Here is a 27,089-nt window from a genome sequence, read left to right on the forward strand (position 1 = left end):
TGTCTTCAGGACGTTTCCAAGTGCTAATTAGGTATTCTTGAAGTACATGTCACTGTTGTAATGTTGGAAACATGGCAGTTAATAAGAACATCACAATCTCCTAGCAACAGCAATGGGAAAATGTCAAGTATTATCACTGAGTCTGGAAGTGTGCACTCCCTCCCTCCTTTGAGTCCCACAACTATACTAGAGTCATAAAGGACTGTAGCACAGAGTCTGTGCTGGCCAAACCCAACCCTCTTATTATTCTCATCCCATTTTCTAGTACTTAGCATTGCATGTGCACATCGAAATAGTTATAGGGTCATACAGCATGGAAACAGACCCATCAGCCCAACTCACCTGCATGAGAATTTCTGCTTAAACTTGTCGCAACATAAATTTAAATGCTTTAACTAGTTACTATTATGACCAATTTTCTACTTGATTCATGTTGGATTTTGAATAAATAGATCCCCCAGCCAGATTTCTTTCATAAATAACAAATTATGGAAACAGAAGTTATTTGGCTCAGATGTAATGCTGATTAACACAGTTTGAAATATGATCATATAAATATTTACCCTTCTGAAGAATCCAAGGCAAACACACACGTCAATTAAAGAAAAGAACTTTCTCAGAGATTAATACTGATTTAACAAAAAAATTTGGTCAATGATTGTTAGTTCTTGACAGAAAATGCCATAATGGTGTGAAAAGGTTAAGATGACTTTCCTGGCACATATAACCTTGTGTCATTAAACATAGGCAGTTGTCATAGGGACCTTTCAATATAGTTTATTCAGGAACTAGAGTCATGAAGATGTGCAGCGTGGAAACAGACCCTTTGGTCCAACCTGTCCACGCTGACCAGATATCCCAACCCAATCTAGTCCCACCTGCCAGCACCCGGCCCATATCCCTCCAAACCCTTCCTATTCATCCAAATGCCTCTTAAATGTTGCAATTGTACCAGCCTCCACCACTTCCTCTGGCAGCTCATTCCATTCCTCTGCATGAAAAAGTTGCCCCTTAGATCTGTTTTATGTCTTTCCACTCTCACTCTAAGCCTATGCCCTCTAGTTCTGGACTCCCCGACCCCAGGGAAAAGATTTTGTCTATTTATCCTATCCATATCCCTCATGATTTTGTAAACCTCTATAAGGTCATCCCTCAGCCTCCAGGGAAAACAGACCCAGCCTGTTCAGCCCCTCCCTATAGCTCAAATCCTCCAAACCTGGCAACATCCTTGTAAATCTTTTCTGAACCCTTTCAGGTTTCACAACATCTTTCCGATAGGAAGGAGACCACCATTGCACGCAATATTCCAACAGTGGCCTCACCAATGTCCTGTACAGCCGCAACATGACCTCCCAACTCCTGTATTCAATACTCTGACCAATAAAGGAAAGCATACCAAATGCCTTCTTCACTATCCTATCTACCTGCGACTCCACTTTCAAGGAGCTGTGAATTATCAGGAACAAGACTTTTCTAGAGAACAACTGCATCATTTTTTCAAATCTCACACAATATGGTTTTATTGTAAAAGACAGGGGATTTGCTGTGTGTCATAGCAGATTCTGCACCAAATGTACTCCCAACAATATCCAAAACAATACCATAAACCCAGACATGGGATTTCCAGCAAATAAGTCCAAGCAATTGCAGGGAAGTGATGGGATAGTGGTAATGTTACTGGAGTAGTAACCCAGAGCCCCAGGCTATTGTTAGGAGAAAGTGAGGACTGCAGATGCTGGAGGTCAGAGTTGAGAGTCTGGTGCTGGAAAAGCACAGCAGGTCAGGCTGCATCTGAGGAGCAGGAGAGTTGATACCCACAAATGAAACTGCACTTGAACATTATTTCAATGAGCCACCACACAGCACAGCACAGAGGAACTCAGCAGAGCAGAGGATGCAGTACTCAAAAAGAACGGCTACCCAATGAATACAGTCCATCGATTTCTCAGCAACAAACCCCAACAAGCAGACAAAACACGCCCAGGAACCCTGCCCACTCTCCCCTACATCAAAGACATCTCAGAAATGACTGCCAGACTACTCAGACCTCTTGGCATCATGGTAGCCCATAAACCCACCAACACACTAAAACATCAGCTAATGGACTTGAAAGACCCTATACAGACAATAAGCAAAATTAATGTCATTTACAAAATACCGTGCAAGAACTGTAACAAACACTACATTGGACAAAACAGGCAGAAAACTGGGATACATGAATATCAACTAGCCACAGAATGACATGAGGTGAAAACAATGACTGCAGATGCTGGAGACCAGATTCTGGATTAGTGGTGCTGGAAAAGCACAGCAGTTCAGGCAGCATCCAAAGTGCAGTGAAATCGACATTTCGGGCAAAAGCCCTTTATCAGGAATAAAGGCAGAGAGCCTGAAGGGTGGAGAGATAAGCTAGAGGAGGGTGGGGGTGGGGAGAAAGTAGCATAGAGTACAGTGGGTGAGTGGGGGAGGGGATGAAGGTGATAGGTCAGGAAGGAGAGGGTGGAGTGGATAGGTGGAAAAGGAGCTAGGCAGGTAGGACAAGTCCGGACAAGTCATGGGGACAGTGCTGAGCTGGAAGTTTGGAACTAGGGTGAGGTGGGGGAAGGGGAAATGAGGAAACTGTTGAAGTCCACATTTGATGCCCTGGGGTTGAAGTGTTCCGAGGCGGAAGATGAGGCGTTCTTCCTCCAGGCGTCTGGTGGAGGGAGCGGCGGTGAAGGAGGCCCAGGACCTCCATGTCCTCGGCAGAGTGGGAGGGGGAGACTGGGCGCTTCCTAGCAGAGCACTTTAGGGAACATCTCTGGGACACCGCACCAATCAACCACACCATCCCGTGGCCCAACATTTCAACTACCCCTCCCTCATCTCACTCACAGTGAAATCTCTCAAATATGTTGAAGTAAAGAGTGATGGATACCTAACAACAAATACTTAAAAATAAAACCGAGTCTATATCAATTAAGAGAAAAAATGTTAAACAACTTCAAGAAAATTTAAAATTGGGCTTTATATTGCAGAGTCTGAAAAAAGTCAGTGGTGAGCTGAAGGAGTCAATGATAATTGGTGTTAGAAACATATCTTTTTTTTAAATCAAAAACAGTCCAGGTATCTCTTCATGATTCAAATGAACCATTGTCCACAATCCTTTAAGCATGAAGCCTAAGAAGTATCCATCTATTTTGGTGATTGGCCGAAAGATAAATATTGCTTTGGACACTGGGTCTAAGACCTCCTGGTCTTCACAAATGACGCCACAGGCTCTTTGCTGTTCAGCTGAGACTGTGGGAGTGTCATGGAGTCATAGAGTTATATAGCACAGAAACAGACCCCTCGGTCCAACCCATTTGTGCTGACCAGACATCCCAAACTGACCTCATCCCATTTATAGAGTCATAGAGATGTACAGCATGGAAACAGACCCTTCGGTCCAACCTGTCCATGCCGACCAGATATCCCAACCCAGTCTGCCAGCACCTGGCCCATATCACACTAAATCGTGTTCACTTCTGAGGAAGCATCACTGGATCCGAAAGGTTAACTCTGATTTCTCTTGATAGATGCTGCCAGACTTGCTGAGCTTTTCCAGTAATTTCTGTTTTTGTTTGTTCTAAACACTTTACGTACCTATCCAGATGCCCCTTAAATGTCGTAATTGTAGCCACCTCCACCACTTGCTGTAGCAACTCATTCCGTACACGCACCACCCTCTGCAGGAAAAGGTTACCTCTCAGGTCCCTTTTAAATCTATTACCCTCTGCCCTCTAATTGTGGACTCCCCCACCCTAGGATAAAGTCCTTGGCTATTTACCCTATTCATGCCTCTCATGATTTTATAAATCGCTTTCAGTTTTTTGGGATTATTTGGGAAAACTTGGTGGATCTGCTGGTCTTTTGTTGCTTGTTAGTTCTGTACATTCCACTGAGATGAGTGAGGTGGTGAAAAACCCATTCAGAATTTGGAGACAGGGCAAGAGAGTTGATTAAATAAACAAAGTTAGTCAAGAGGTTGCTAACTTTCTGGCTTTTTTATTTTATTCATTCATGAGATGCAGTATTGTTGGCATTTATTGCCCAATACTAATTGCACAGAGGGCAGTTAAAAGCCAGCTACATTGTTGTCGTCTGGAGTCACATGTAGGCCAGACCAAGATGGCAGGTTTCTCTCCCTGAAAGACATTAGTGAACCAGATGGATTTTTTCAACAGTCAACAGTGGTTTTATGCTTACCATTAGACTTTTTTTTTCCAGACTTTTTATTGAATTCCTATTTTGCTATCTGCCCTGGTGAAATTTGAACCATTTCAGGTCCCCAGACATTAGCTTGGTGTATGAATTAACGGTGACAGAAACAGTGGGTGTAAGATAGAGAGAATGAGTGACAGAAAGAGTGGGTGTAAGATAGAGAGAATATTATATATATATATATATATATATACACATGTATATATATGTTTAGAAAAGTATTTATTCATCCATTTAAATTTCAAACTGTGTACTTTCTGCAGTTTGCCTTCCCAGGTACACTTGTGGATATGTGTATTGTTACCCAGCATTCCACCATATCCATAGCTCGGCTCTGGTTGAGAAGCTCCAGGAAGAATTCCGAAACCACCTGACCCGCTCCATCGGATACGAGGGGCTGCTGAGGATTCGATACACACAGGGTAAGAGTGAGGGACAGACACGCATGGGGAGAGAGTGAGGATCCGATACACACAGGGTGAGAGTGAGGGACAGACATATGGGGAGAGAGTGAGGGACAGGCACATGGGGAGAGAGTGAGGGTCCGATACACACAGGGAGCAGAGAGTGAGGGACAGACATTCACGGGGAGAGAGTGAGGGTCCGATACACACAGGAGCAGAGAGTGAGGGTCCGATACACACAGGGAGCAGAGAGTGAGGGTCCGATACACACAGGGAGCAGAGAGTGAGGGACAGACATTCACGGGGAGAGAGTGAGGGTCCGATACACACAGGGAGCAGAGAGTGAGGGTCCGATACACACAGGGAGCAGAGAGTGAGTGTCCGATACACACAGGGAGCAGAGAGTGAGGGTCTGATACACACAGGGAGCAGAGAGTGAGGGTCCTATACACACAGGGAGCAGAGAGTGAGGGTCCTATACACACAGGGAGCAGAGAGTGAGGGTCCTATACAAACAGGGGGTGGAGAGTGAGGGTCCGATACACACAGGGGGCAGAGAGTGAGGGTCCTATACACACAGGGGGCAGAGAGTGAGGGTCCTATACACACAGGGAGCAGAGAGTGAGGGTCCTATACACACAGGGGGCAGAGAGTGAGGGTCCTATACACACAGGGGGCAGAGAGTGAGGATCCGATACACACAGGGAGCAGAGAGTGAGGGTCCGATACACACAGGGAGCAGAGAGTGAGGGTCCGATACACACAGGGAGCAGAGAGTGGGGGTCCGATACACACAGGGAGCAGAGAGTGAGGGTTCAATACATACAGACAGACAGGCAGACAGTGGTGGTCAGATACACACAGGGAACAGAAGAGTGATCCTGATCTGACTTAGACCCGAAGGGAATAGACATTGAGTCACTGCATTACAGACATTCAGCCCATTACATTCATACTGTCTCTCTCTGTTGAGCAATCCAGTCAATTTCCATCACTAAATGTTCATTCTCAAAGGCCCAGGCACATACACTTGACGGAACTGTCCATCCTGGTTGCCTGCCCTCTCTTCCTTGTCTAAAGGACCATAAGATATAGGGAGCAGAATTAGGCCATTCAGCCCATCAGGTCTGTTCCACCAATCAATTGTGGCTGTTTCTCAGCCGCATCCTCCTGCCTTCTCCCTGTAACCTTTGACCCCCTTACTAATCAAGAGCCTATCTACCTCTGTTTTAAATGCACTCAATGACTTGACCTACACAGCCCTCTGTGGTAATGAGTTCCACTGATCACCCTCTGGCTGAAGACATTCCTCCTCATCTCAGTTCTAAAAGATTATCCCTTTACTGTGAGATTGAGCCGTTGGGTCCGAGTCTCTCCTACGAGAAACATTTTTTCCACGTCCATGCTATCCAGGCCTCTGAGTGTTCTAAATTTCAGTCAGATCCTCTCCATCCTTCTAAACTCCATTGAGTACAGACCCAATGTCCTCAACTGCTCTCCATATAGCAAAAACATATGTATAGAGAAAGCAGAGTTTACATTTCAAGTCCAATGACCCTTCTTCAGAAATGTCATATGACAAGCCCTTCATCCCTTGGATTGTTCTTGTAAACCTCCTCTGGGCCCACTCCAATGCCAGAATGTCCTTCATTCAGGACAGGGCCCAAACTGTTCACAGTATTTTAAATACAAATTCCAAATCTGTGTCTGAGTCTGGGTGTCCCTAGAGAGGAGGCCATACCGTAACACAAGAGGCTGCACAATACTAATGAGTGTTGGTCATTGATCCCGTCAACATGTTTGACGTGGTTTTGTTTCCTGTGATACATTTAAAAATCCAAATTGACCTTCCTCACATGGTTCTCCCCTAAAAAAGATGGGCAGGTTCTGTTCTCCTGATTGCGATTGGTGCCACAGTCACTTATATAGAGCAATCAAAGAATATCATTGATCACGGCAACCATCATTTCAAATTTCTGACTTTGTTTTTGATTAGGCCTCATGCTGGACACTTTCTATGGCAACTCATTCCTACAGACAACACAGATGTTATCCTTGCCCTATGTTCGTCCCCAGGCGGAGTTTGCCTTTCAGATGATGATCGATGGAGCTGTGACTGAGAGCTCACTAGTGGTCTTCCAGTCCTCTCTACTCTACACTTCATGCCAAGGTAGGATGGACCTCTCTCAGCTCTTCCACAAGTTCAACGCCAACGTTTGCAGGGCAGACTTCGATGGGTCAAGGCAGGTGACCAAGGGAGGGAGTGACCCAATGTGAGCCACCCGCTCAACCTCTTTCCCCATAGAGGACCCAAGCAATCGCAGGGAGGTGATGGTGACTTGGCCGAAGTTGGGGCCCTCCCTAAGCTGCCCTAGTAGGAGGCAATGGCCTAGTGACTTGACTACCCAGTCATGTGATTATTAATCTATAGACACTGGTAATGTTCTGGAGATCCAGTTTCGAACTCTGCCATGGCAGATGGTGAAATTTGAATCTAATTTTTAAAATCTGAAATTGGGTGACCATGGTGTTGATTGGCAGGAAAAACCTATCTGGTTCCCTAATGTTTTTAGGGAAGGAAACTACTATCCTTACCTGCTCTGGCCTCCGTGTGACCCCAGACCCACAGTGATATGGTTGACTCTTAATCGCCCTCTGGGTAATTAGGGATGGATAATAAATGCCAACCTGGCCAGCGATACCTTCATCCTGTGAATGAATAACAAAGCAGCCGGTGCCTGTACTCCCATGTCTTGCTGGGCTGTCAGGCCTGGCCTTGTTTTAAATCGGAGAAGATGATTTTTTTTGGTTGCTCAAGTGAAACTGTGGAAGGCCAGCAGAATGCAATATTCTTCTCCTTTTCGTTACCTTAAGTATCTTTTTCTTTAACGGGGCAAGGCCTACAATTGTGGTAGATCCCTAATTGTCCCTGATCTGAGAAGTTTGCTGAAATCACTCCACAGAGGCCAGTATCCTGTCATCATGGAGAGTCCTTGATACTGGTCCGACTCCCTCACTGTGACAGGATGTCAGACACTCCTGTTCTCATCTGTCAACCAGGACTCACTGACTGTACCAGATTAACAGCCCGGCAAAAGTGAGGACTGCAGATACTGGAGATGAGAGTCTGGATTAGAGTGGTGCTGGAAAAGGCAGCATCCGAGAAGCAGGAAAATCGACGATTTGGACAAAAGTCCTTCATCAGGAATGAAGCCCCCCAAATAGGGAACCCACATTCTTTGAGGTCCTCACTACACTTGCTTGTCCATTTCAGAAGGTAGAAAAGAGTCAACTCTGTTGTTGTACGTCTGGAGTCACATGCAGGCCAGACTGGGTAAGGGGAGCAGATTATCTTGAAGACAACCAAGATAATGTTCCATGGTCATCATCACTGAGATTTTCATTTTCAATTCTGGATTTGTGGTGGGATTTGAACCTATCATTTGTGTTGGGCCTCCAGGCAAAAAGTGTGGTACTGGGCAAGCCCTGAAGGAACGTTGACTCTCCTGCTCCTCAGATGCTACCTGACTGGCTGTGCTTTTTGACGCTGATCTCCAGCATCTGCAGTCTTCTCTTTCTCCTCTGGGTTAATAGTGCTGTGACATTACCATTAGACACCCTCTTCCCATGCTCCCAGATCTCTCAGAGCAGTCAGATGAACAGGCCAGAAAAACTGCAGATCTCCAACCCAAGATCGAAGGGACGTGCAGCTGGATACTATGGTGTGGACTTTGCGTCTATTATAGAATCATAGAATGATAACTCACAAAGGGAGGCCATTCAGCCCCTCCTGACTGTGCTGACTTTTGGTATCCAATTAGTCCCAGTTTCCTGGCCTTTCCTCAGAGACTTGCAAGTATATCACTACAGGTATACATCCAGTTAACACCTGAAAGTTACTACTGAATCCAGCAGCCTTTCAAGCAGCACATTCCAAATTGTGAAAGTGCTTCCTCCAACCCCCCTCTTTTAAAAACCGTAAAGATTAGGAACGAGGGGAGGCCATTCAACCCCTTTGAACCTGCTCTCCCATTCAGTACGATCATGGCTGATCTGGCCTTCCTCATACACACTTTCCTGCCCTTTCCCCATAACAATTGATTCCCCGACTCATCAAAACCTATCTAGCTCAACCTTAAATATCCACAAGGACTCTGTGGCAAGGAGTTCCAAAGCCTCTCAACTCTCTGTGAGAAGAAATGTCTCCTCATCTGAGTCTTAAATTGGTGCCCCTTTAGATTAGATTACTTACAGTGTGGAAACAGGCCCTTCGGCCCAACAAGTCCATACCGACCCGCTGAAGTGCAACCCACCCATACCCCTACGTTTACCCCTTACCTAACACTACAGGCAATTTAGCATGGCCAATTCACCTGACCCGCACATCTTTGGACTGTGGGAGGAAACCGGAGCACCCGGAGGAAACCCACGCAGACACGGGGAGAACGTGCAAACTCCACACAATCAGTCGCCTGAGGCGGGAATTGAACCCGGGTCTCTGGCGCTGTGAGGCAGCAGTGCTAACCACCGTGCCGTTTTATTGTAGTCTTAGACGCTCCAATGATGTTTTAGGAAATCCATGTCCTCCAGTGGCTGAAGGGTCAGTGGCTATTTTGAGCACCTCAAGCAAATCTCCCTTTAACCCTCTTGGTTTTAAGGAGAACAACTCCAGTTGAAATGCGTCTTCTGATATTTCTCTATCATGGGCCTACCTCCTCACCCCAACGCCTTTTCCTTCCCTTACCTCCCCGATAAGGTATTGGGGAATGAACCATTGAAAGACTCCATCCTAAATCTCCATCTTGCAATAATAATTTGTCTGTTAAGTTTAAAATGAATGTCACAGTGACCATGAGAGAGAAATCAGTAATGTGAGACTCTTGGCACAACTTTGTGTAGTTCTGCTTTCCCAGGCACAGCAAATGAATAGAATACTGAGAAATGTTTAGCTTTATCTGCTTTGATACAAGACGAGGAAGAAAATCAACAGCTTTGTTTTAGATGTGTGAGAACCAGATTAAAATGTACTAATCATCTAATATTAATTAGGGTAACATTAATTAGAGCTGGAAACATTATGTTATGGGAAACGAAAAAGTATGAAATTGTTGCGCATGTAAGGACTATAAAATATGCTACCTTTTTGCTAAAAATCAGAGATCTCTCAGTAGGCCACCCAGGGATATCTTGATTGATATTCTGGACTAAGGACTATTGATCTCTTGCTGGCTGAATTGAAATAAAGTAAGTTTTAATATTGAAACTTTTGTTTGGTCCAAGGCTTACCTTTTCAGTTAACACCCCAACCCAACTCCGTTGTTTTGATGAGGTCTTTGAGAAGCTTGGTCGATTGTGGATGACGTTGCGAGTGTGGTTGTCTTTCAGGTGAACGACGGGTTCGAATCTACACTTACTGCCTTCCGGTTGTCAGCTCCCTCAGTGAGGTTTATGCGGGGGCCAATATGGCTGCCATCACAGGAATTCTTTCAAAAATGGGTAAGATATCATGTCAACTGTGACAATGTAAGAAGTAACCCAAAGAGGATAAGAAAATATAATTGAATGGACACATCACACACATGGCTTTTCAGCTTGTGGCCCCCTCTTGGTATTTGGAATGATTTCTCCCAGGGTCATGGTCAAGGATATTGGGTAGACCATTTAGGGCTGAGGTGAGGAGAAATGTCTCCACCCAGAGAGTGGTGAGCCTAAGAAATTCTCTGACAAAGAAAGCTGTTCAAGCCAAAGCATTGAATGTTTTTGAGGAGTTAGGGAAAGTTCTCAGACCAAAGGAATCAAAGGTTATGGGGAGAAAGTGGGACCAGTAGATGATCTGATGAGATTGTACTGAAATGGAGGAGCAGATTTGAAGGGCTGAATAGTCTACCCCTACTCCCAATTTCTGTTTCCTTGCTTCCCATCTTCATTTCCAATGGTTGAGCCATTGGTATGGTCCATGTGAAGCACTGCAGTGGTTTACCATTGCTGCCTGTAGAATGGCTGACCAGGAGATTCTCTTGCTCTCAGATGTATGGGAAGGACAACAATTGATCTGTCTGGGCACATTCCACTTTCCTTGACTAGCAAGCCCTGGAGAGGGATTGAAACCAGAATGATTTTTGTTAGTCATGGGACATAGGCATTGCTGGGTGGGTCAGCATTTATAGCGCAACCCAAATTGCCCAGAGGGCAGTTAGGAGGCAATCACATTGTGGTGGATTTGGAGTCACATGTAGGCCAGAACAGGTAAGGATGGCAGATTTCCTTCCCCAAAGGACATTAGTGAAGCAGATGGGTTTTTTCCTTATAACTGACAACTGTTTAATGGTCATCATTTAGACTCTTAATTCCAATTTTTAAAAAAAAAATAATAAATTCAAATTCCACCATCTTCAATTGTAGAACTCAGATCTCAGAACATTCTCTGGGTCTCTGTACTAGTCTAGCAACAATACCATTGGACCATCACCTCCCCCAATGAGCTGTCCCTGTCCTCCTAGATGGTAATGATCATGCATTTGAGAGGTAATACTTGAGTTAAAAGGGTTAAATTTATGAGGTCAAGTCACAGATTATATTCTCTTGAGTAACTGAGGTGTTTTTGGTTATTGTTATGAGGTGTTTAGTAAATACAAACTATTTCCTCTGATGTCAGAAAACACTTCTTCACATGAAGGATGGTGGAAATCTGGAACCCTCTTCCCTAAATACATGTTGAAGTTGAGAAGTTGGGGAAGGGGAGGTCAATTGAACATGATTTACTAGGTGAGGGTGTCAATGGTGATGCAACTGAAGTAAAGATACAGATCAGCTATCACCTCACTGAATTGTAAATAGGTTCAAGGAGCTGAATAGGCTCCTCCTTTTCTCTTGTAATTGAACCTCCGGCAGCAGGTGGCGATAGTGAGAGGGCACCAAGCAGAGGAGCTCGAGTGGGTGTGCAGGTATGTCCACCAGCAGGGGTAGGAGGCCAGCTGGAATGGTCCAACTGGAAAAATTAGTGTCTTTGAGGGAAGACAGTTCATGGGAAGAAGGAGGAGAGAGACAAACAAAACCTCGGACTAATATAAATCGCAGTTCATGTAAATACTTATTTAACCTTAATTCCCCCTTATCCTTATAATACATTGATGCCGTGAAATGAAGAATTGTTGCTTCATGAACTTTGGGCCATTAGTGTGCTCAGCGCTCATGTTAAAGTCTGATCCTAAGTGAAATGGAGTTGGCGGACAGAATAACCCTAAACCCAACTCAAACCCTAACCCTAATACAGTTCTATTCATGCTTATGATTTGCTGTTTGAATGTTTCAGTTCTGTTGGCTTGGAAAGGACTGTTTTCACAACCATTGTCTCATTGGCGAATATATGCAAATTGGGAACCTCAACATCAATTGGCAGTAGACAGCTTGAGATATTTGGGAATGCAGAGTAAAATGCATTTACTCTGTGGTGAATGAAGCTTGTTCCTGTTAATGGCTCATGACAGTGCAATCTTGGGCACCCCTGGAATAGTTGATGAGTGGTGATGGCAGGGATTGGTGTTGATAGGATATCCTGGGATTGAGGTGGGTTGTTAATAACAGAGCAAGGAAAAGGTGGGACCTACAACAGTGTTCAACAACAACCTGTCTTTACACATACGAGGGACCCTGAGTTACAAATACCTGACTTAGCTGAAAATGTGTTGCTGGAAAAGCGCAGCAGGTCAGGCAGCATCCAAGGAACAGATGAAGGGCTTATGCCCAAAACGTCGAATTTCCTGTTCCTTGGATGCTGCCTGACCTGCTGCGCTTTTCCAGAAACATATTTTCAGCTCTGATCTCCAGCATCTGCAGACCTCACTTTCTCCTCAAATACCTGACTTACAAAGGCTCATATCCATGAACACCATCCCAATGTGGGGGTGTAATTTTAACAATCCAATGAATGGATGTTGTCTGTACTTACGAACAGTAATCTTGTATTGTCATGCCAATAGATGTGGAGCTGGAAAAACACAGCAGGCCAGATGGAGGATTTTGGCTGGAAACATCGGAAGTCCTGCTCCTCTGATGCTGTGCTTTTCCAGCCCCATATCTATTGATTCTGGCTTCCAGCATCTGCAGTCCTTACTGTCTCCATTGTTTTGTTGTGCGTTGTTGTGTTTTGACTGGTGTACAAATTGAATTGAATGAGAACGAAACCCATTTGTGACCCGAGGACTACGTGTGTGCCCTTAATGTAGTAACATGCTGGAAATGCTTACAGGAGTGTTATCAAACAAAACATAGACCGACCCACGTAAAGAGATATTAAAACTGACAACCTTGAGGCTTGGCAAAAGTTGATGGATTTTAAGGAGTTGAGAGGGATTAGGGCAGGTATTCCAAGGCTCAGGCATAGCTGCCATCAATAGAACAATTCAATGGGCCGGAATTATAGAGCAGTAAATATTTCCAGTTTGAGGAAATGATAGAGAAAGGGAGTAGTGAGTCAAGCTTAGAGTGTTGCTGGAAAAGCACAGCAGGTCAGGCAGCATCCGAGGAGCAGGAAAAATCAACATTTCGGGCAAAAGCCCTTAGTGAGGCTACAGAAAAATTTGGGAAAGAAAGGATGAAAAGTTTAAATTTTAGCTATTGCTGGACCATGGAGGCTGGTGAACACAGAAATGCTACTGAATAGCAGGAAATAAAAGGAACAATAGATTAGAACGGTATTGTTGGGAAGAGCAAGGATGGAGTCCTTGTTTTTCAAGGAAATTAGATGGATTTGTATTGCTGGGTGGTAAAGTTGAAAGGTTTATGCCGTGGCTGCTATTACTCAAAGCTATTTCTGAAAGGTAATGAGATTCACTCCTTCAGGCTCATTATAGGGTGAGCTGAAAATGTCTTCAAAAGCGGCCAACTCCACATGCCTGGGGTGTCCTCCAGCTGCCTGCAGACAAATGATTATAGAAAGCGTTTGTATGTCCTTGTCTGCACATGATCTCTTTCCGTGTTTCCCTGCAGCCGTGGATCGTTCAGTGAGTCTCTGCCTTGCTTCCACCCGCGATGAGCTGATTAAAGTCCTCATTGATGCTCTTGTAGCTTACCGCTCCTCGGCCTGCAGCCCAAAGCAGTCTGCGTTCACCATCCCCCGTAGCCTACAACAACTGCCACTGTACATCCTCGCACTTTTAAAGCAGGTGAGAGGTCACAGTAACTGTGGGAGGCCTTTCGGCCCTTTCTTATTGTGGTGGTACAGGCTTTTCACGAAGACTTAATGACATGACCTCTTCTGTTTAGAAGGACAAGGGCAGCAGATACACGGGAACGCCACCAACTTCAAGTTCCCTTCCAAGTCACTCGCCATCCTGAATCAGAAATTTATCGTCATTCGTTCAATGTCATTGGGTCAAAATCTTGGAAGTCCCTCCCTAAGGGTGTTGTGAGTCAATCCACAGCACATGGACTGCAGCAGTTCAAGAAGGCAGCTCACTCCCACCTTCTCAAAGGCAATTAGGGATGGACAATAAATGCTGACCAGCCAGCAATGCCCACGTATAACAAAATGAATTTTAAAAAAATATAGGGTGCAGCAACAGGACTCTCTCAAGCCTCTTCCACCATTGAATCACATCTAAGCTTGCTGCTGGGATTTATTGATACTTTCTAATCAACCTATTCAGAGATATTATTACATACCTCAGAGCAGGTGGGACTTGAACCAAGGCCTCCTGGGTCAGAGATAGAGACAGCACAATAAATGCCTTGGGGTTATACAAGCACATGAGTTTGAACTTTAGTGGTAAATGATCAAAACAAACACTTCCACACTCCATGAAAGCGAGGGATTCACTCTGAACGGTGAATGTGAGGTTACTGGTTTATGATGAGGAAAAAAAAATAAAAATCAATTTCTGGTCTACGATTTCAAGCTGGAATACTTATCCATAATCCATAATTTATAACTGTCTGAGGTTTGACCTCAGAAACGGGGAAAGAAGAGTAGGAAGGGCTAGATTTCTCTAATTTAATGAGTTTATTAAACACATGTGCAGGAATATGACCAAGACAGGTAATGCTAAATCAGAAATAAAAGTCAAACATCCTGGAGAAACTCAGCAGGTCTGGCAGCACCTGTGGAGACAGAAATAGAGATGACACTTCTGAAGAAGAGTCATTTTGAATTTGAAACATTATCTCTCCACAGATGCTGTCAGACCTGCTGAGTTTTTCCACTTTCTATTTTGAATTCAGATTTCCAGCATCTGCAATATTTTGGGATTATTTGAGCGACAACTAGGAGCAGATAAGTTTTTTTTGGAGTGAGCCAAGCAAATGAAGATAATGTAATGGATAAAGCACAGTGAGGAACGTGAATGAAGGTTGATACAGGCTAACTGGCTGCAAGGGTCTTGTGTACGTTCCCATCATGATTTTTCCATTATTCAACTTGCCACCATCTACTTTCTCTCTATCGAGTGAATATTAGAACCATCTCTTCAGAACTGCCTATAAATCGCTGAGCTTGTGTCCATCCTGCCAGATTTCAGTCTACACAATCCCTTTTCCAAGGAATTTATTGGCCTAGGATACGAGGTCACTGAGAAATTATACCCAGGAATTATAGCATTTCATTTAGCTGTGGAAATCAGTTTTGTTTTACTTTATAGAATCTCTAGAGTGCAAGAGGCCATCAGGTCCATATCAACCCTCCAAAGAGCATCCCACCCAGACCTACCCTGTACCTTTAACCCTGCACTTTCCATGGCTAGCCCACTTAGCCTGCATATCCCTGGACACTATGTGGCAATTTAGCCTGGTTTAGATCAGAGTGGTGCTGGAAAAGCACAGCAGATCAGGCACTACACTCTAGACTCTGATCTCCAGCACAGATTAGAGTGGTGCTGGAAAAGCACAGCAGATCAGACAGCATCCGAGGAGCAAGAAAATCGAGGTTTCGGGCAAAAGCCCTTCATCAGCTAATTTTTGCCTAGTCAATTTAGCATGGCCAATCCACCTAACCTGCGCATCGTTGGACTGTAGGAGGAGACGCAGACACAAGAGTGCACACTCCACACAGACAGTTGCCTAAGGGTGGGATCGAACCTGGATCCCTGGCAATGTGAGACAGCAGTGCTGACTTTGAGAATCTTTTTTAGACCAGGAAGTCTTGATGTTATTTTTTGATGAAGACATTTAATCCTATTTATGCTTTCCTTTGTTCTTTTACATCATGACACCCAATATCAGGTTGGGGGGGGCATTTGGGAGATTGGGGATGGGGCATAATGGTGAAGGGGAAGTGATGTCTCTCATAACAAAACCAGTAAAAATAATAAAAATTGGAAATAAAGCAGAGTGATCATACTTGTGTTCCAACGTGAGACAGACAAGACAAGTTGGACCATTTGTCAGTTTTGTTGGTGTCTTCTCCTTCTGGGTTGGGAGTTGGGAATTTTTTTTCAGACATCTGGGGCTCAGTGTCAGGGAAATGTAGTGTGGCCTGTGTCCTCTGATAAGGATCCCTGACCTGTTACATTCTGTCCTGCAGCCTGCCTTTCAGACCGATGCTGCCCTGAGCTTGGATGAGCGGGTTTTCACCATGTTCCAGCTGATGATACAGCCACTGACCGTTGTGTTGAGGATGGTCTACCCTGATCTGTACAGGATTGATGATTACCTTAACTCCGAGCCTGCAGATAATGTGAGAGCCTCGGTCGCTGTGCAGGGCGATCGGTTCCTTTTCCTCTGTTTCAAACAATCAATGCTAAGAGAGAGATGGAGGCAGTGAGATTAGGTGGATTCTACTTTCTTTTTGATCCCTTTTTGTGTCGCTGACAGGCCTCCATGGAGATGGGTAAGGGGACGATGAAGAAACCAGCCTTGATTCAGCTCATGGCTGAGAATCTCACGCTGCAAGGAGCCTTCTTAATCGATTGCGGTAATGTAAGTCTTAAAACAAAGTGAAAACCCATTAGAAGCCAGAGTAGGCGGATGTGCATTGATCTAGCCTCCAGTCACATCCCAGAAACCACTCAGAACACCCCGATGATAATGTGCAGTGTCGGTTGCTGCGTAAGAAAGTGTGGTAACAACACTAAACCACGAATCAAAAAGCTGGACAGGGGAATTGTTCCCTCAGGAGTTTGAGTTGCCAGTTCCATTATCTCACATCTGGGGGAGAAGCTGCCATTCTGACAGGACTCCCTGGTGGGGGTTGGCATTGGAAGCTACAGGGTGTTCTCTTGCTCTACCGTGAGCCAATGACACACACATCCATGTGTGAGAGTATAAGGGTGCTGTTAGAGCTTCATTTGGCAAGGGTAGGCACCCACACTTACCTGTCGAGACTCACTTCTACCGGAAACCCATGTATCTGAGGGGGTTGCTGAAGGGTGACCTGGAGATTCTGGTGATGGCCGAGAATACCTCAGACAGTGCATGGGGAGCCGAATGCAAATATTGATGCATTGCTGGTAACTCCATCCTTTTATCCTACATACCCAGAGGAATACAGGGACTCAAAATATCAATGGACAGCAACAGCAGGAAAATAAGGAAAGGCTTCCATTTAATTAGCACCTTTCACCATCTCAGGACATTCGGAACACTTTACAGCCAATGCAATACTTTGCGAAACATAGAATCCCTACATTGCAGCTAGAGGCCATTTAGCCCAATGTGTCTGCACTGACCCTCCAAACAGCATCCCACCCATACTCATCCCCACCCCTGCATGTACCATTGCTAATACACCAAGCCTGCACACCCCTGGACACTTTGGAACAATTGAACATGGTCAGTCCACCCTAACCTGCACATCTTTGGTCTGTGGGAGGAAACTGGGGCACCTGGAGGAAACCCACATAGACACGGGGACAATGTGCAAACTCCACACAGGGGTGGAATCGAACCTTGGTCCCTGGCACTGTGAGGCAGTCGTGCTAACCACTGAGCCACCCTGAAGAGTGATCTCTAGTACAAACAGCCATAAGGTAATGACCAGATGGTTTGATTTCTCAGTGTTGGTTTTGGAATTATTTTTGGTAAGTGCACTGGGGGATCACTCTTCTGCCCCTATTTTACTTTTACTTATTCGTGGGATGTAGGTCTGGAATAAAATGATGCGCACGTGAAGCAACAGTGATGTGAGGAATAGTTAGAGTCCTTCTGCATTGTAATAATTCAATGATTATATTGAATAGCAGAGCTTGATGGACCACATGGTCTAGTCCTGCTCCCATCTCTTCTGCTCTTTTTTTTAGATTAGATTAGTGTAGAAACAGGCCCTTCGGCCCAACAAATCCACAACCACCCGCCGAAGCGAAACCCACCCATACCCCTACATTAGCCCCTTACCTAACACTGCGGGCAATTTAGCATGGCCAATTCACCTGACCCGCACATCTTTGGACTGTGGGAGAAAACCGGAGCATCCGGAGGAAATCCACGCAGACACGGGGAGAATGTGCAAACTCCACACAGTCAGTCACCTGAGTCGGGAATTGAACCCGGGTCTCTGGCGCTGTGAGGCAGCAGTGCTAACCACTGTGCCACCGTGCCGTCCTTATTTACAAGTGTTGCTGATTTAGCCGGATGCTGTAGTATTGGCTCACCACAACGTTCTGTGTCCTTCTCTCTCCAGGTTCTATACATCTGGGTTGGCAGACACTGCAACACCAGCTTCTTAGATGGGGTGTTGGGTGTCCACAACTACACCTCACTCCCAGGGACACTGGTAAGTCCGTCGCTCCTCAGTGTGTCCAAGCTGCAGTCTCAGCAAGGCTTTACTGCATTTTAACCTTTATGCACAGTGCTTGTCCCATACAGCAGGATGGGAGAAAGTACGATGGAGGTTTCCCAGAATAACGAGGGAACTGAGAAATTACTCAGGAGAACAGAACAGAGTTTTCTCCAGGAAATGGAAGACTGAGGGGGTGACCCAACTGATGTTACACAGAAGCATACATAAGAACGTTTGAATTAAGAGCAGGAGGAGGCTGTTTGGACCCCTGAGTCTACTATGTCATTCAATAAGTTCATGGCTGAGCTGATTACTCCACGCTCCTGTTTCTACCCCTCCTCCCCCCGCCCATGAAAACCTGTCAACCCTTTTACTTATCAAAAATCAATCTACTTCCACCTGAAAAATGTGCAAAGACTTTGCTTTCACCGCCTTTTGAGGAAGACAGTTCCAAAGACACTCAACTCTCAGAGATAAAACTTTTCTCATTATCTCTGTCTAAAGCGGGCAACCCCTTAAATTGTTTAGCAGTGACCCCTAGTTCCAGATTCTCCCACGAGTGGAAACATCCTCTCCACAGTAACCATGTCAAGACTCTTCAGGATCTTTGCGTGTTTCAAATCAAGACACCTTTTATTTTTCTAAACTCAAGGCCTAGTCTGTCCAATCTGTCCTCCATAAGACAACCTGCCATTCCTGGTATTAGTCTGGTAAACCTTTGCTGATCTACTTCTGATGCACTTACATCTGTCCTTTGAAGATAGAAGCCAACAGTGTGTTGTACTCCAGACACAGTCTCACACCAGTGTTCTGTATAACTGAAGCAAAAACCTCCATACATTTGCATTCAGTTCTCCTGCTATGAGCAGTAACATCCTGTTAACTTCCCTAATTACTTTCTGTGCCTGTACACTAACCTTTTGCGGCTCATGTATTTAATATTGTGATGGGGGTTCAATAGAATCCCTACAGTATGGAAGCAGACCATTCAGCCCATCAAGTCCACACCAACCCTTTAGAGAACATCCCACCCAGACCCACTCCACTATCCTAACTCTGCATTTCCCAGACTAACCTATCTAGCCTGAACACCCCTGGACACTATGACTAATTTAGTGTGGCCAATCCACCTAACCCACACACCTTTGGGCTTTGGGAGGAAACTGAAGCACCCAGAGGGAACCCCCCGCAGACGCGGGGAGAATGTGTAAACTCCAGATAGACAGTTGCCTGAGGCTGGAATTGAACCTGGGTCCTTGGTGCTGTGAGCCACTGTAATCACTGAGCCACTGATAGAGTATATATGGAAAATACATTTTCACTTGCAGAAGAATCCAAAAGTGGGTACTGTTAAATATAAAATAGTCACTCATAGATCCAACAGGATTTCAGCCGAGACTTTCCTATGTGGAGTGTGGTTACAGTATAGAACTCATTCGGAGTAGTTGAGGTGAATATGACAAAGGCATTTAATAGTAAGCTAGTTAAGTGCTCTTTCTATCCTTTAATATTTTCCATTAAGAGATCTAATTGCCTCTTACATATTGTGACTTTCTTGGCTGAGCAGCTGCGTGTGGTAATTTATTCCACATCTTAATATGAAATGAAGATACAAGTCTCCTCCTATCATGCTTCACTTGGTATCCTAGACGTCTCCAGCTCCAAAAAGAGGCCCTTCAGCCCATTGCATCTACACTGTCAAAAAAAACCTAACTATTCTAATCCCCTTCCAGATTTACATCCCCAAATTCAAATCTGTTCAAATAACAGTGTGAACTACTTGAGGTGCAGTGACAGCATTGGAAATAATCATGCAAGCAATTAGATTTGATTTTGCCATCTGCCATAGGCAAGTACAAGGTGATGGATTTCTATGTATGAAAGTGTGTATCATTTATTTTAAAAAGCTTGCTGCAATCTTATGCTATTATTGTTCTCCTTGAGTGCATGGTTTTAGGTTTAACGGGGGGTTGGGTTTAGAGGGATATTCACTTTTCGACATGATTTAGAGGGATATGGGTAAATGTGGACAAACGGGAAGAGTTAAGTTTTGGAAACTTGGTTGGCATGGACGATTTGTACCGAAGGGTCTGTTTCTGTACATTATGACTCTACAAATAATCATTCTCTATTTACTGTTTCCAAACATTTCAAAACTTGAGCAGTTTTGCGAGATTGCCTTTGCTGCAGTGAGTACAGTTTCTATTTCTTATACCTCATGCTCGATCCCTCCCCTCAGCCCAGGGGTTTCCTCCACTTTCCAACAGACTGCATGGCCTCTGCGGCTTTACTATAACCAGCAGCCATTATTCCAGCTGGAGCCCAAATCTATTTATATATTCAGTCAGAGGAAATGGACATCACAAGCTAAACTAGCATTTATTTCCCATCCCTAATTACCCTGAGCGCAGTTGAGTCGACAATATTGCTGTAGGTCTTCTCTCTCTCGCTCTTACTTTCTTCCTCCCCAGTCTCTATTATATTTCACTCTGTACTGTGTAACATTACGGTGCGTTTGTTTTTGGGGTACCGATGGTCTTTGCTCCATTGCCATGTCTTTGCCAGATGGGAGTCTGGAACACTTTAGAGAAGCATATCAAAGGGAATCTTAGCGTGTTCGTGTGTATGATGAATGCTGCAGAATCCTAAGCAAGTGTTAGTATTAATATTTGTTGTGTTACAGACCTCACTTCCCATTCTGCAGAATCCTGCTTCAAAACTCATCCAGGCATTCCTGGGATCCTTAAGGAAGGAGAGACTTGATCATGCACCTTGCTTCATCATCAAGTGAGTGCAAGATTTCACAGGACCTCATTTAATTGCATTTGAAAAAGGGTTGGCTACACTTCTTTCACATTTATTTGATCTTCTGTTTGTATGAGACTGGCTCAGGGAAACCTCTGTTCAAGTGTCAATTGCCTTCCAGTTCCTCTTACTGCTGCTCCCCACACCCCCTCCACATTCGGTTTGATTTGATCGTGTTTTTCAGCATTGGCTTAGGAATAACCCCCTGCCCTTATTTTCCCTTTACTCATTTATGGGATTTGGGTGTTGCTGGTGAGGCCAGCATTCATTATCCCTCCCTAATTACCCTCAAACTGGTGGTTTAGCCTTAGATAATTCAGGTTTACGGGGATAGACTAGGTGGATGGGTTCTGTAGTTACCCACAAGATACAATTGTTCTCACAGCTCAATTTGACCTGTATTTGAACATAGAATATTTCAGTGCAGTACAGGCCCTTTGGCGTTGTGCTGACCTGTGAAACCAAGCTGAAGCCCATCTAACCTATACTATCCCATTTTCATCCATATGTTTATCCAATGACCATTTAAATGCCCATAATATTGGCAAGTCTACTACTGTTAGAGGCAGGGTGTTCCATGTCCTTCTTACTCTCTGAGTAAAGGACTTAAGTCTGACATCTGTCCTATATCTACCACCCCTCAATTTGAAGCTATGCCCCCTCATGCTAGCCATCACCATCCGAGGAAAATGGCTCTCACTGTCCACCCTATCTAACCCTCTGATCATCTTGTATGCCTCTATTAAGTCACCTCTTAACCTTTCTCTCTCTAAGGAAAATTGCCTCAAGCCCCTCAGCCTTTCCTCATAAGACCTTCCCTCCATACCAGGTAAGACCCTGGTAAATCTCCTCCGAACCCTTTCCAAAGCTTCCACATCCTTTCTATAATGTGGCAACCAGAACTGTATGCAATACTCTAGGTGCCGCCACACCAGAGTTTTGTACAGCTGCAGCGTGACCTCATGGCTCTGCAACTCAATTCCTCTACTATGAAAAGCTAACACACTGTATGCCTTCTTAACAACTCTAACAACTTGGTGGCAACTTCCAGGGATCTATGTACATGGACATCGAGATCTCTCTGCTCATCTAAACTGCCAATAATCTTACCATTAGCCCAGTACTCTGCATACTTGTTACCCCTTCCAGAGTGAATCACTTTACACTTCCCTGCATTAAGCTTCATTTGCCACCTCTCAGCCCAGCACTGCAGCTTATCTATGTCCCTCTGTAATCTGCAACATCCTTCTGCACTGTGCACAACTCACTGACTTTAGCAACATCCGCAAATTTACTAACCCATCCTTCTACGCCTTCATCCAGGGCATTTAAAAAAAATGACAAACAGCAGTGGATCCAAAACAGATCCTTACGGTACACCACTAGTAACTAAACTCCAGGATGAACATTTCCCATCAACCACCACCCTCTGCCTTCTTACAGATAGCCAATTTCTGATCCAAACTGCAAAATCGCCCTCAATCCAATGCCTCCATACTTTCTGCAACGTTGTGGGTCTGGAGTCACATATAGTCAAGATTAGAGTGGTGCTCGAAAAGCACAGCAGGACAGGCAGCATCCCAGGAGCAGAAAAATCTAATCCTGACTCTGATCTCCACAATCTGCAGTCCTCACTTTCGCCTGGAGTCACATATAGGCCAGACCAGGTAAACAGGGCAGATTTCCTTCCCCAAAGGCTGGTTAGTAAACCTGTTGGGTGCTTACATCATTATTGGTTACATCATTGCCATGAGGCTAATTAGTTTTAATTCCATACTTTACTATCTGCCATGGTGGGATTTGTATCCACATAACCAGAACATTCACCTGTGTCTATGGGTTAACTAGTCCATGACATTACCAAGATACCACCACCTCCTTGCACCTTGTGGGCTTCTGTGCTGTGAATTCTATTTATGTATGTGCAAATGCTGGGATTATACTCCCTAGGAGAGGCCATATCAAGATATCATTGAGCGTGGTGGCTCAGTGGTTAGCACTGCTGCCTCACAGTGCCAGGGACCCGGGTTTGATTCCACCCTCAGGTGACCGTCTGTGTGGAGTTTGCACATTTTCTCCATGTCTGCGTGGGTTTCCTCCGGGTGCTCTGGTTTTCTCCCACAGTACAGATGTGCAGGATTGGTGGATTGGCCATGCTAAATTACCCGTTGTGTCTAGGGATATGTAGGCTAGGTGGTTAGCCATAGGAAATTCAGGTTTACAGGGATAGGGTAGGTGGATGGGTGTAGGTAGGATGTTCTTCAGAGGGTCGATGTGGATTGGTCCGAATGGCCTGTTTCCACACTGTAGGGATTCTATGGAGGTTTTCAAAATATTGTCTGCCATTCATAGTGTAATGAACTGAATGGTTGAGTAACCAGGGGATGCAGGTTTAAGATAATTAGCAGAAGACATTTTTTTAATACAAGACTCTTGATTAAACTTAAAATATAAGCCATAGCTCTTAATTTAACCTGGGGCAGTGTGTTGTAGAGGAATAAGATGGTGTTATTTTCTGGGTCTGTAGATTGTGAAGAAGCAAAAATGGCCTTTGCAGTGATATGTCAGATGTGGGAGTATAAAGAGAGTTCAAGGGTTACTGCGGATTAGAAGTGATGAGGAATTTGAAACAGCAACAGTATGTGATAGAGGGCAGTTATAGGAAGGGGGAAAAGTCTCAGATAAAGTCACATAGATGGGTTAACTCCAGGAAGGGTAAGAGAGGTCGGCACCTAGGGCAGGAGGCTTTTGTGGATATGCCCATTTCAAACAAGAAATGTATGGGGTGATGGATTCTCAGGGGAACATAGCATGAACAGTCAAGTTTCTGGTATTGAGACTGGCTCTAATGCAACAAGGGGTACATCAGCTTCCAAGAGATCAATTGTGTTAGGGGATTCTGTAATCAGAGGTACAGACAGACGTTTCTGTGGCCAGCAGAGAAAAAGCAGAATGGTGTGTTGTTTCCCTGGTGCCAGGATCAATGATGTCTCAGAGAGGGTGCAGAATGTTCTCACAGTGGAGAGGGGCCAGCAAGAGGTCATTGTACAGATTGGAACCAACGATATAGGAAGGGAAAAGATTGAGATTCTGAAGGGAGATTACAGAGAGTTAGGCAGAAATTTAAAAAGGAGGTCCTCAAGGGTAGTAATATCTGGATTACTCCCAGTGCTACGGGCTAGTGAGGGCAGGAATAGGAGGATAGAGGAGATGATTGCATGGCTGAGGAGCTGGTGTATGGGAGAAGGATTCATAATTGTGGATCATTGGAATCTCTTTTGGGGTAGAAGTGACCTGTACAAGGACGGATTGCACCTAAATTGGGAGGGGACTAATATACTGGCATGGAAATTTGCTAGGACTGCTTGGGAGGCTTGTAAGGCTAGGACTCCTTAAACTAGTAAGGTGGGGGTGGGGGAGGGTGGTGGGTTGGGACCCAGGGAGATAGTGAGGAAAGGGATCAATCTGAGACTGGTACAGTTGAGAATGGAAGCAAGTCAAACAGGGCAGGCAGGGACAAGTTAGGACTAATAAATTAAATTGCATTTATTTCAATGCAAGGGGCCTAACAGGGAAGGCAGATGAACTCAGGGCATGGTTAGGAACATGGGACTGGGATATCATAGCAATTACAGAAACATGGCTCAGGGATGGGCAGGACTGGCAGCTTAATGGTCCAGGATACAAATGCTACAGGAGGGATAGAAAGGGAGGCAAGAGAGGGGGGTGGGGGGAATGGCATTTTTGATAAGGGATAGCATTACAGCTGTGCTGAGGGAAGATATTCCCTGAATTACATCCAGTGAAGTTATTTGGGTGGAACTGAGAAATAAGAAAGGGATGATCACCTTATTGGGATTGTATTACAGACCCCCTAATAGTCAGAGAGAAACTGAGAAACAAACTTGTAAGGAGATCTCAGCTATCTGTAAGAATAATAGGTAATTATGGCAGGGGATTTTAACTTTCCAAACATCGACTGGGACTGCCATAGTGTTAAAGATTTAGATGGAGAGGGATTTGTTAAGTGTGTACAAGACAATTTTCTGATTCAGCATGTGGACGTACCTACTAGAGAAGGTGCAAAACTTGATCTACTCTTGGGAAATAAGGCAGGGTAGGTGACTGAGGTGTCAGTGGGGAAGCACTTTGGGGCCAGCGACCATAATTCTATTAGTTTTAAAATAGTGATGGAAAAGGATAGACCAGATCTAAAAGTTGGAGTTCTAAATTGGAGAAAGGCCAATTTTGACGGTATTAGGCAAGAACTTTCGAAAGCTGATTGGAGGCAGATGTTTGCAGGTAAAGGGATGGCTGGAAAATGGGAAGCCTTCAGAAATGAGATAACAAGAATCCAGAGAATGTATATTCCTGTTAGGGTGAAAGGGAAGGCCGGTAGGTATAGGGAATGCTGAATGACTAAAGAAATTGAGGGTTTGGTTAAGAAAAGGAAGGAAGCATATATCAGGTATAGACAGGATAGATCGAGTGAATCCTGCGCAGAGTATAAAGAAAGTAGGAGTATACTTAAGAGGGAAATCAGGAGGGCAAAATGGGGACATGAGATAGCGTTGGCAAATAGATTAAGGAGAATCCAAAGGGTTTTTACAAATATATTAAGGACAAAAGGGTAACTAGGGAGAGAATAGGGCCCCTCAAAGATCAGCAAGGTGGCTTTTATGTGGAGCCACAGAAAATGTGGCAGATACTAAATGAATATTTTGCATCAGCATTTACTGTGGAAAAGGATATGGAAGATATAGACTGTCGGGAAAGAGATGGTGACATCTTGCAAAATGTCCAGATTACAGAGGAGGAAGTGCTGGAGTTCTTGAAACGGTTAAAGGTGGATAAATCCCCAGGACCTGATCAGGTGTACCCGAGAACTGTGTGGGAAGCTAGAGAAGTGATTGCTGAACCTCTTGCTGAGATATATGTATCATCGATAGTCACAAGTGAGGTGCCGGAAGACTGGAGATGGGCAAATGTGGTATCACTGTTTAAGAAGGGTGGTAAAAACAAGCCAGGGAACTATAGACTGGTGAGCCTGACCCCGGTGGTGGGCAAGTTGTTGGAGGGAATCCTGAGGGACAGGATGTACATGTATTTGGAAAGGCAAGGACTGATTAGGGATAGTCAACATGGCTTTGTGCGTGGGAAATCATGTCTCACAAAATTGATTGAGTTTTTTGAAGTAACAAAGAGGATTGATGAGGGCAGAGCAGTAGATGTGATCTATATGGACTTCAGTAAGGCATTTGACAAGGTTCCCCATGAGAGACTGATTAGCAAGGTTAGATCTCATGGAATACAGGGAGAACTAGCCATTTGGATACAGAACTGGCTCAAAAGTAGAAGACAGAGGGTGTTAGTGGAGGGTTGATTTTCAGACTGGAGGCCTGTGGCCAGTGAAATGCTACAAGGATCGGTGCTGGGTCCTCTACTTTTTGTCATTTACATAAATGATTTGGATGCGAGCATAAGAGGTACAGTTAGGAAGTTTGCAGATGACACTAAAATTGGAGGTGTAGTGGACAGCAAAGAGGTCCAGATTACAACAGGGTCTTGACAGATGGGCCAATGGGCTGAGAAGTGGCAGATGGAGTTTAATTTAGATAAATGCGAAGTGCTGCATTTTGGGAAAGCAAATCTTAGCAGGACTTATACACTTAATGGTAAGGTCCTAGGGAGTGTTGCTGGACAAAGAGACCTTGGAGTGCAGGTTCATAGCTCCATGAAAGTGGAGTCGCAGGTAGATAGGATAGTGATGAAGGCATTTGGTATGCTTTCCTTTATTGGTCAGAGTATTGAGTACAGGTGTTGGGAGGTCATGTTGCGGCTGTACAGGACATTGGTGAGGCTACTGTTAGAATATTGTGTGCAATTCTGGTCTCCTTCTTATCGGAAAGATGTTGTGAAACTTGAAAGGG

The 27,089-nt window shown here is 44.7% G+C and overlaps 1 protein-coding gene across 1 annotated transcript in view; it reads left to right on the top strand.

The window, feature by feature from the left end:
* Positions 1-27,089, top strand: part of LOC132834891 (protein transport protein Sec24A-like) — an 84,443-nt gene that overhangs the window by 55,697 nt on the left and 1,657 nt on the right. The window contains exons 13-20 of the mRNA XM_060853973.1: positions 4,506-4,664; positions 6,643-6,816; positions 10,032-10,142; positions 13,635-13,810; positions 16,162-16,314; positions 16,452-16,556; positions 18,256-18,348; positions 21,038-21,141. Of these exons, the coding sequence (XP_060709956.1) occupies positions 4,506-4,664; positions 6,643-6,816; positions 10,032-10,142; positions 13,635-13,810; positions 16,162-16,314; positions 16,452-16,556; positions 18,256-18,348; positions 21,038-21,141 (1,075 nt within the window). The remainder of the gene's footprint in view (positions 1-4,505; positions 4,665-6,642; positions 6,817-10,031; positions 10,143-13,634; positions 13,811-16,161; positions 16,315-16,451; positions 16,557-18,255; positions 18,349-21,037; positions 21,142-27,089) is intronic.

The sequence above is a fragment of the Hemiscyllium ocellatum genome, chromosome 43 (assembly GCF_020745735.1).
Source record: "Hemiscyllium ocellatum isolate sHemOce1 chromosome 43, sHemOce1.pat.X.cur, whole genome shotgun sequence".
NCBI lineage: Eukaryota > Metazoa > Chordata > Chondrichthyes > Orectolobiformes > Hemiscylliidae > Hemiscyllium > Hemiscyllium ocellatum.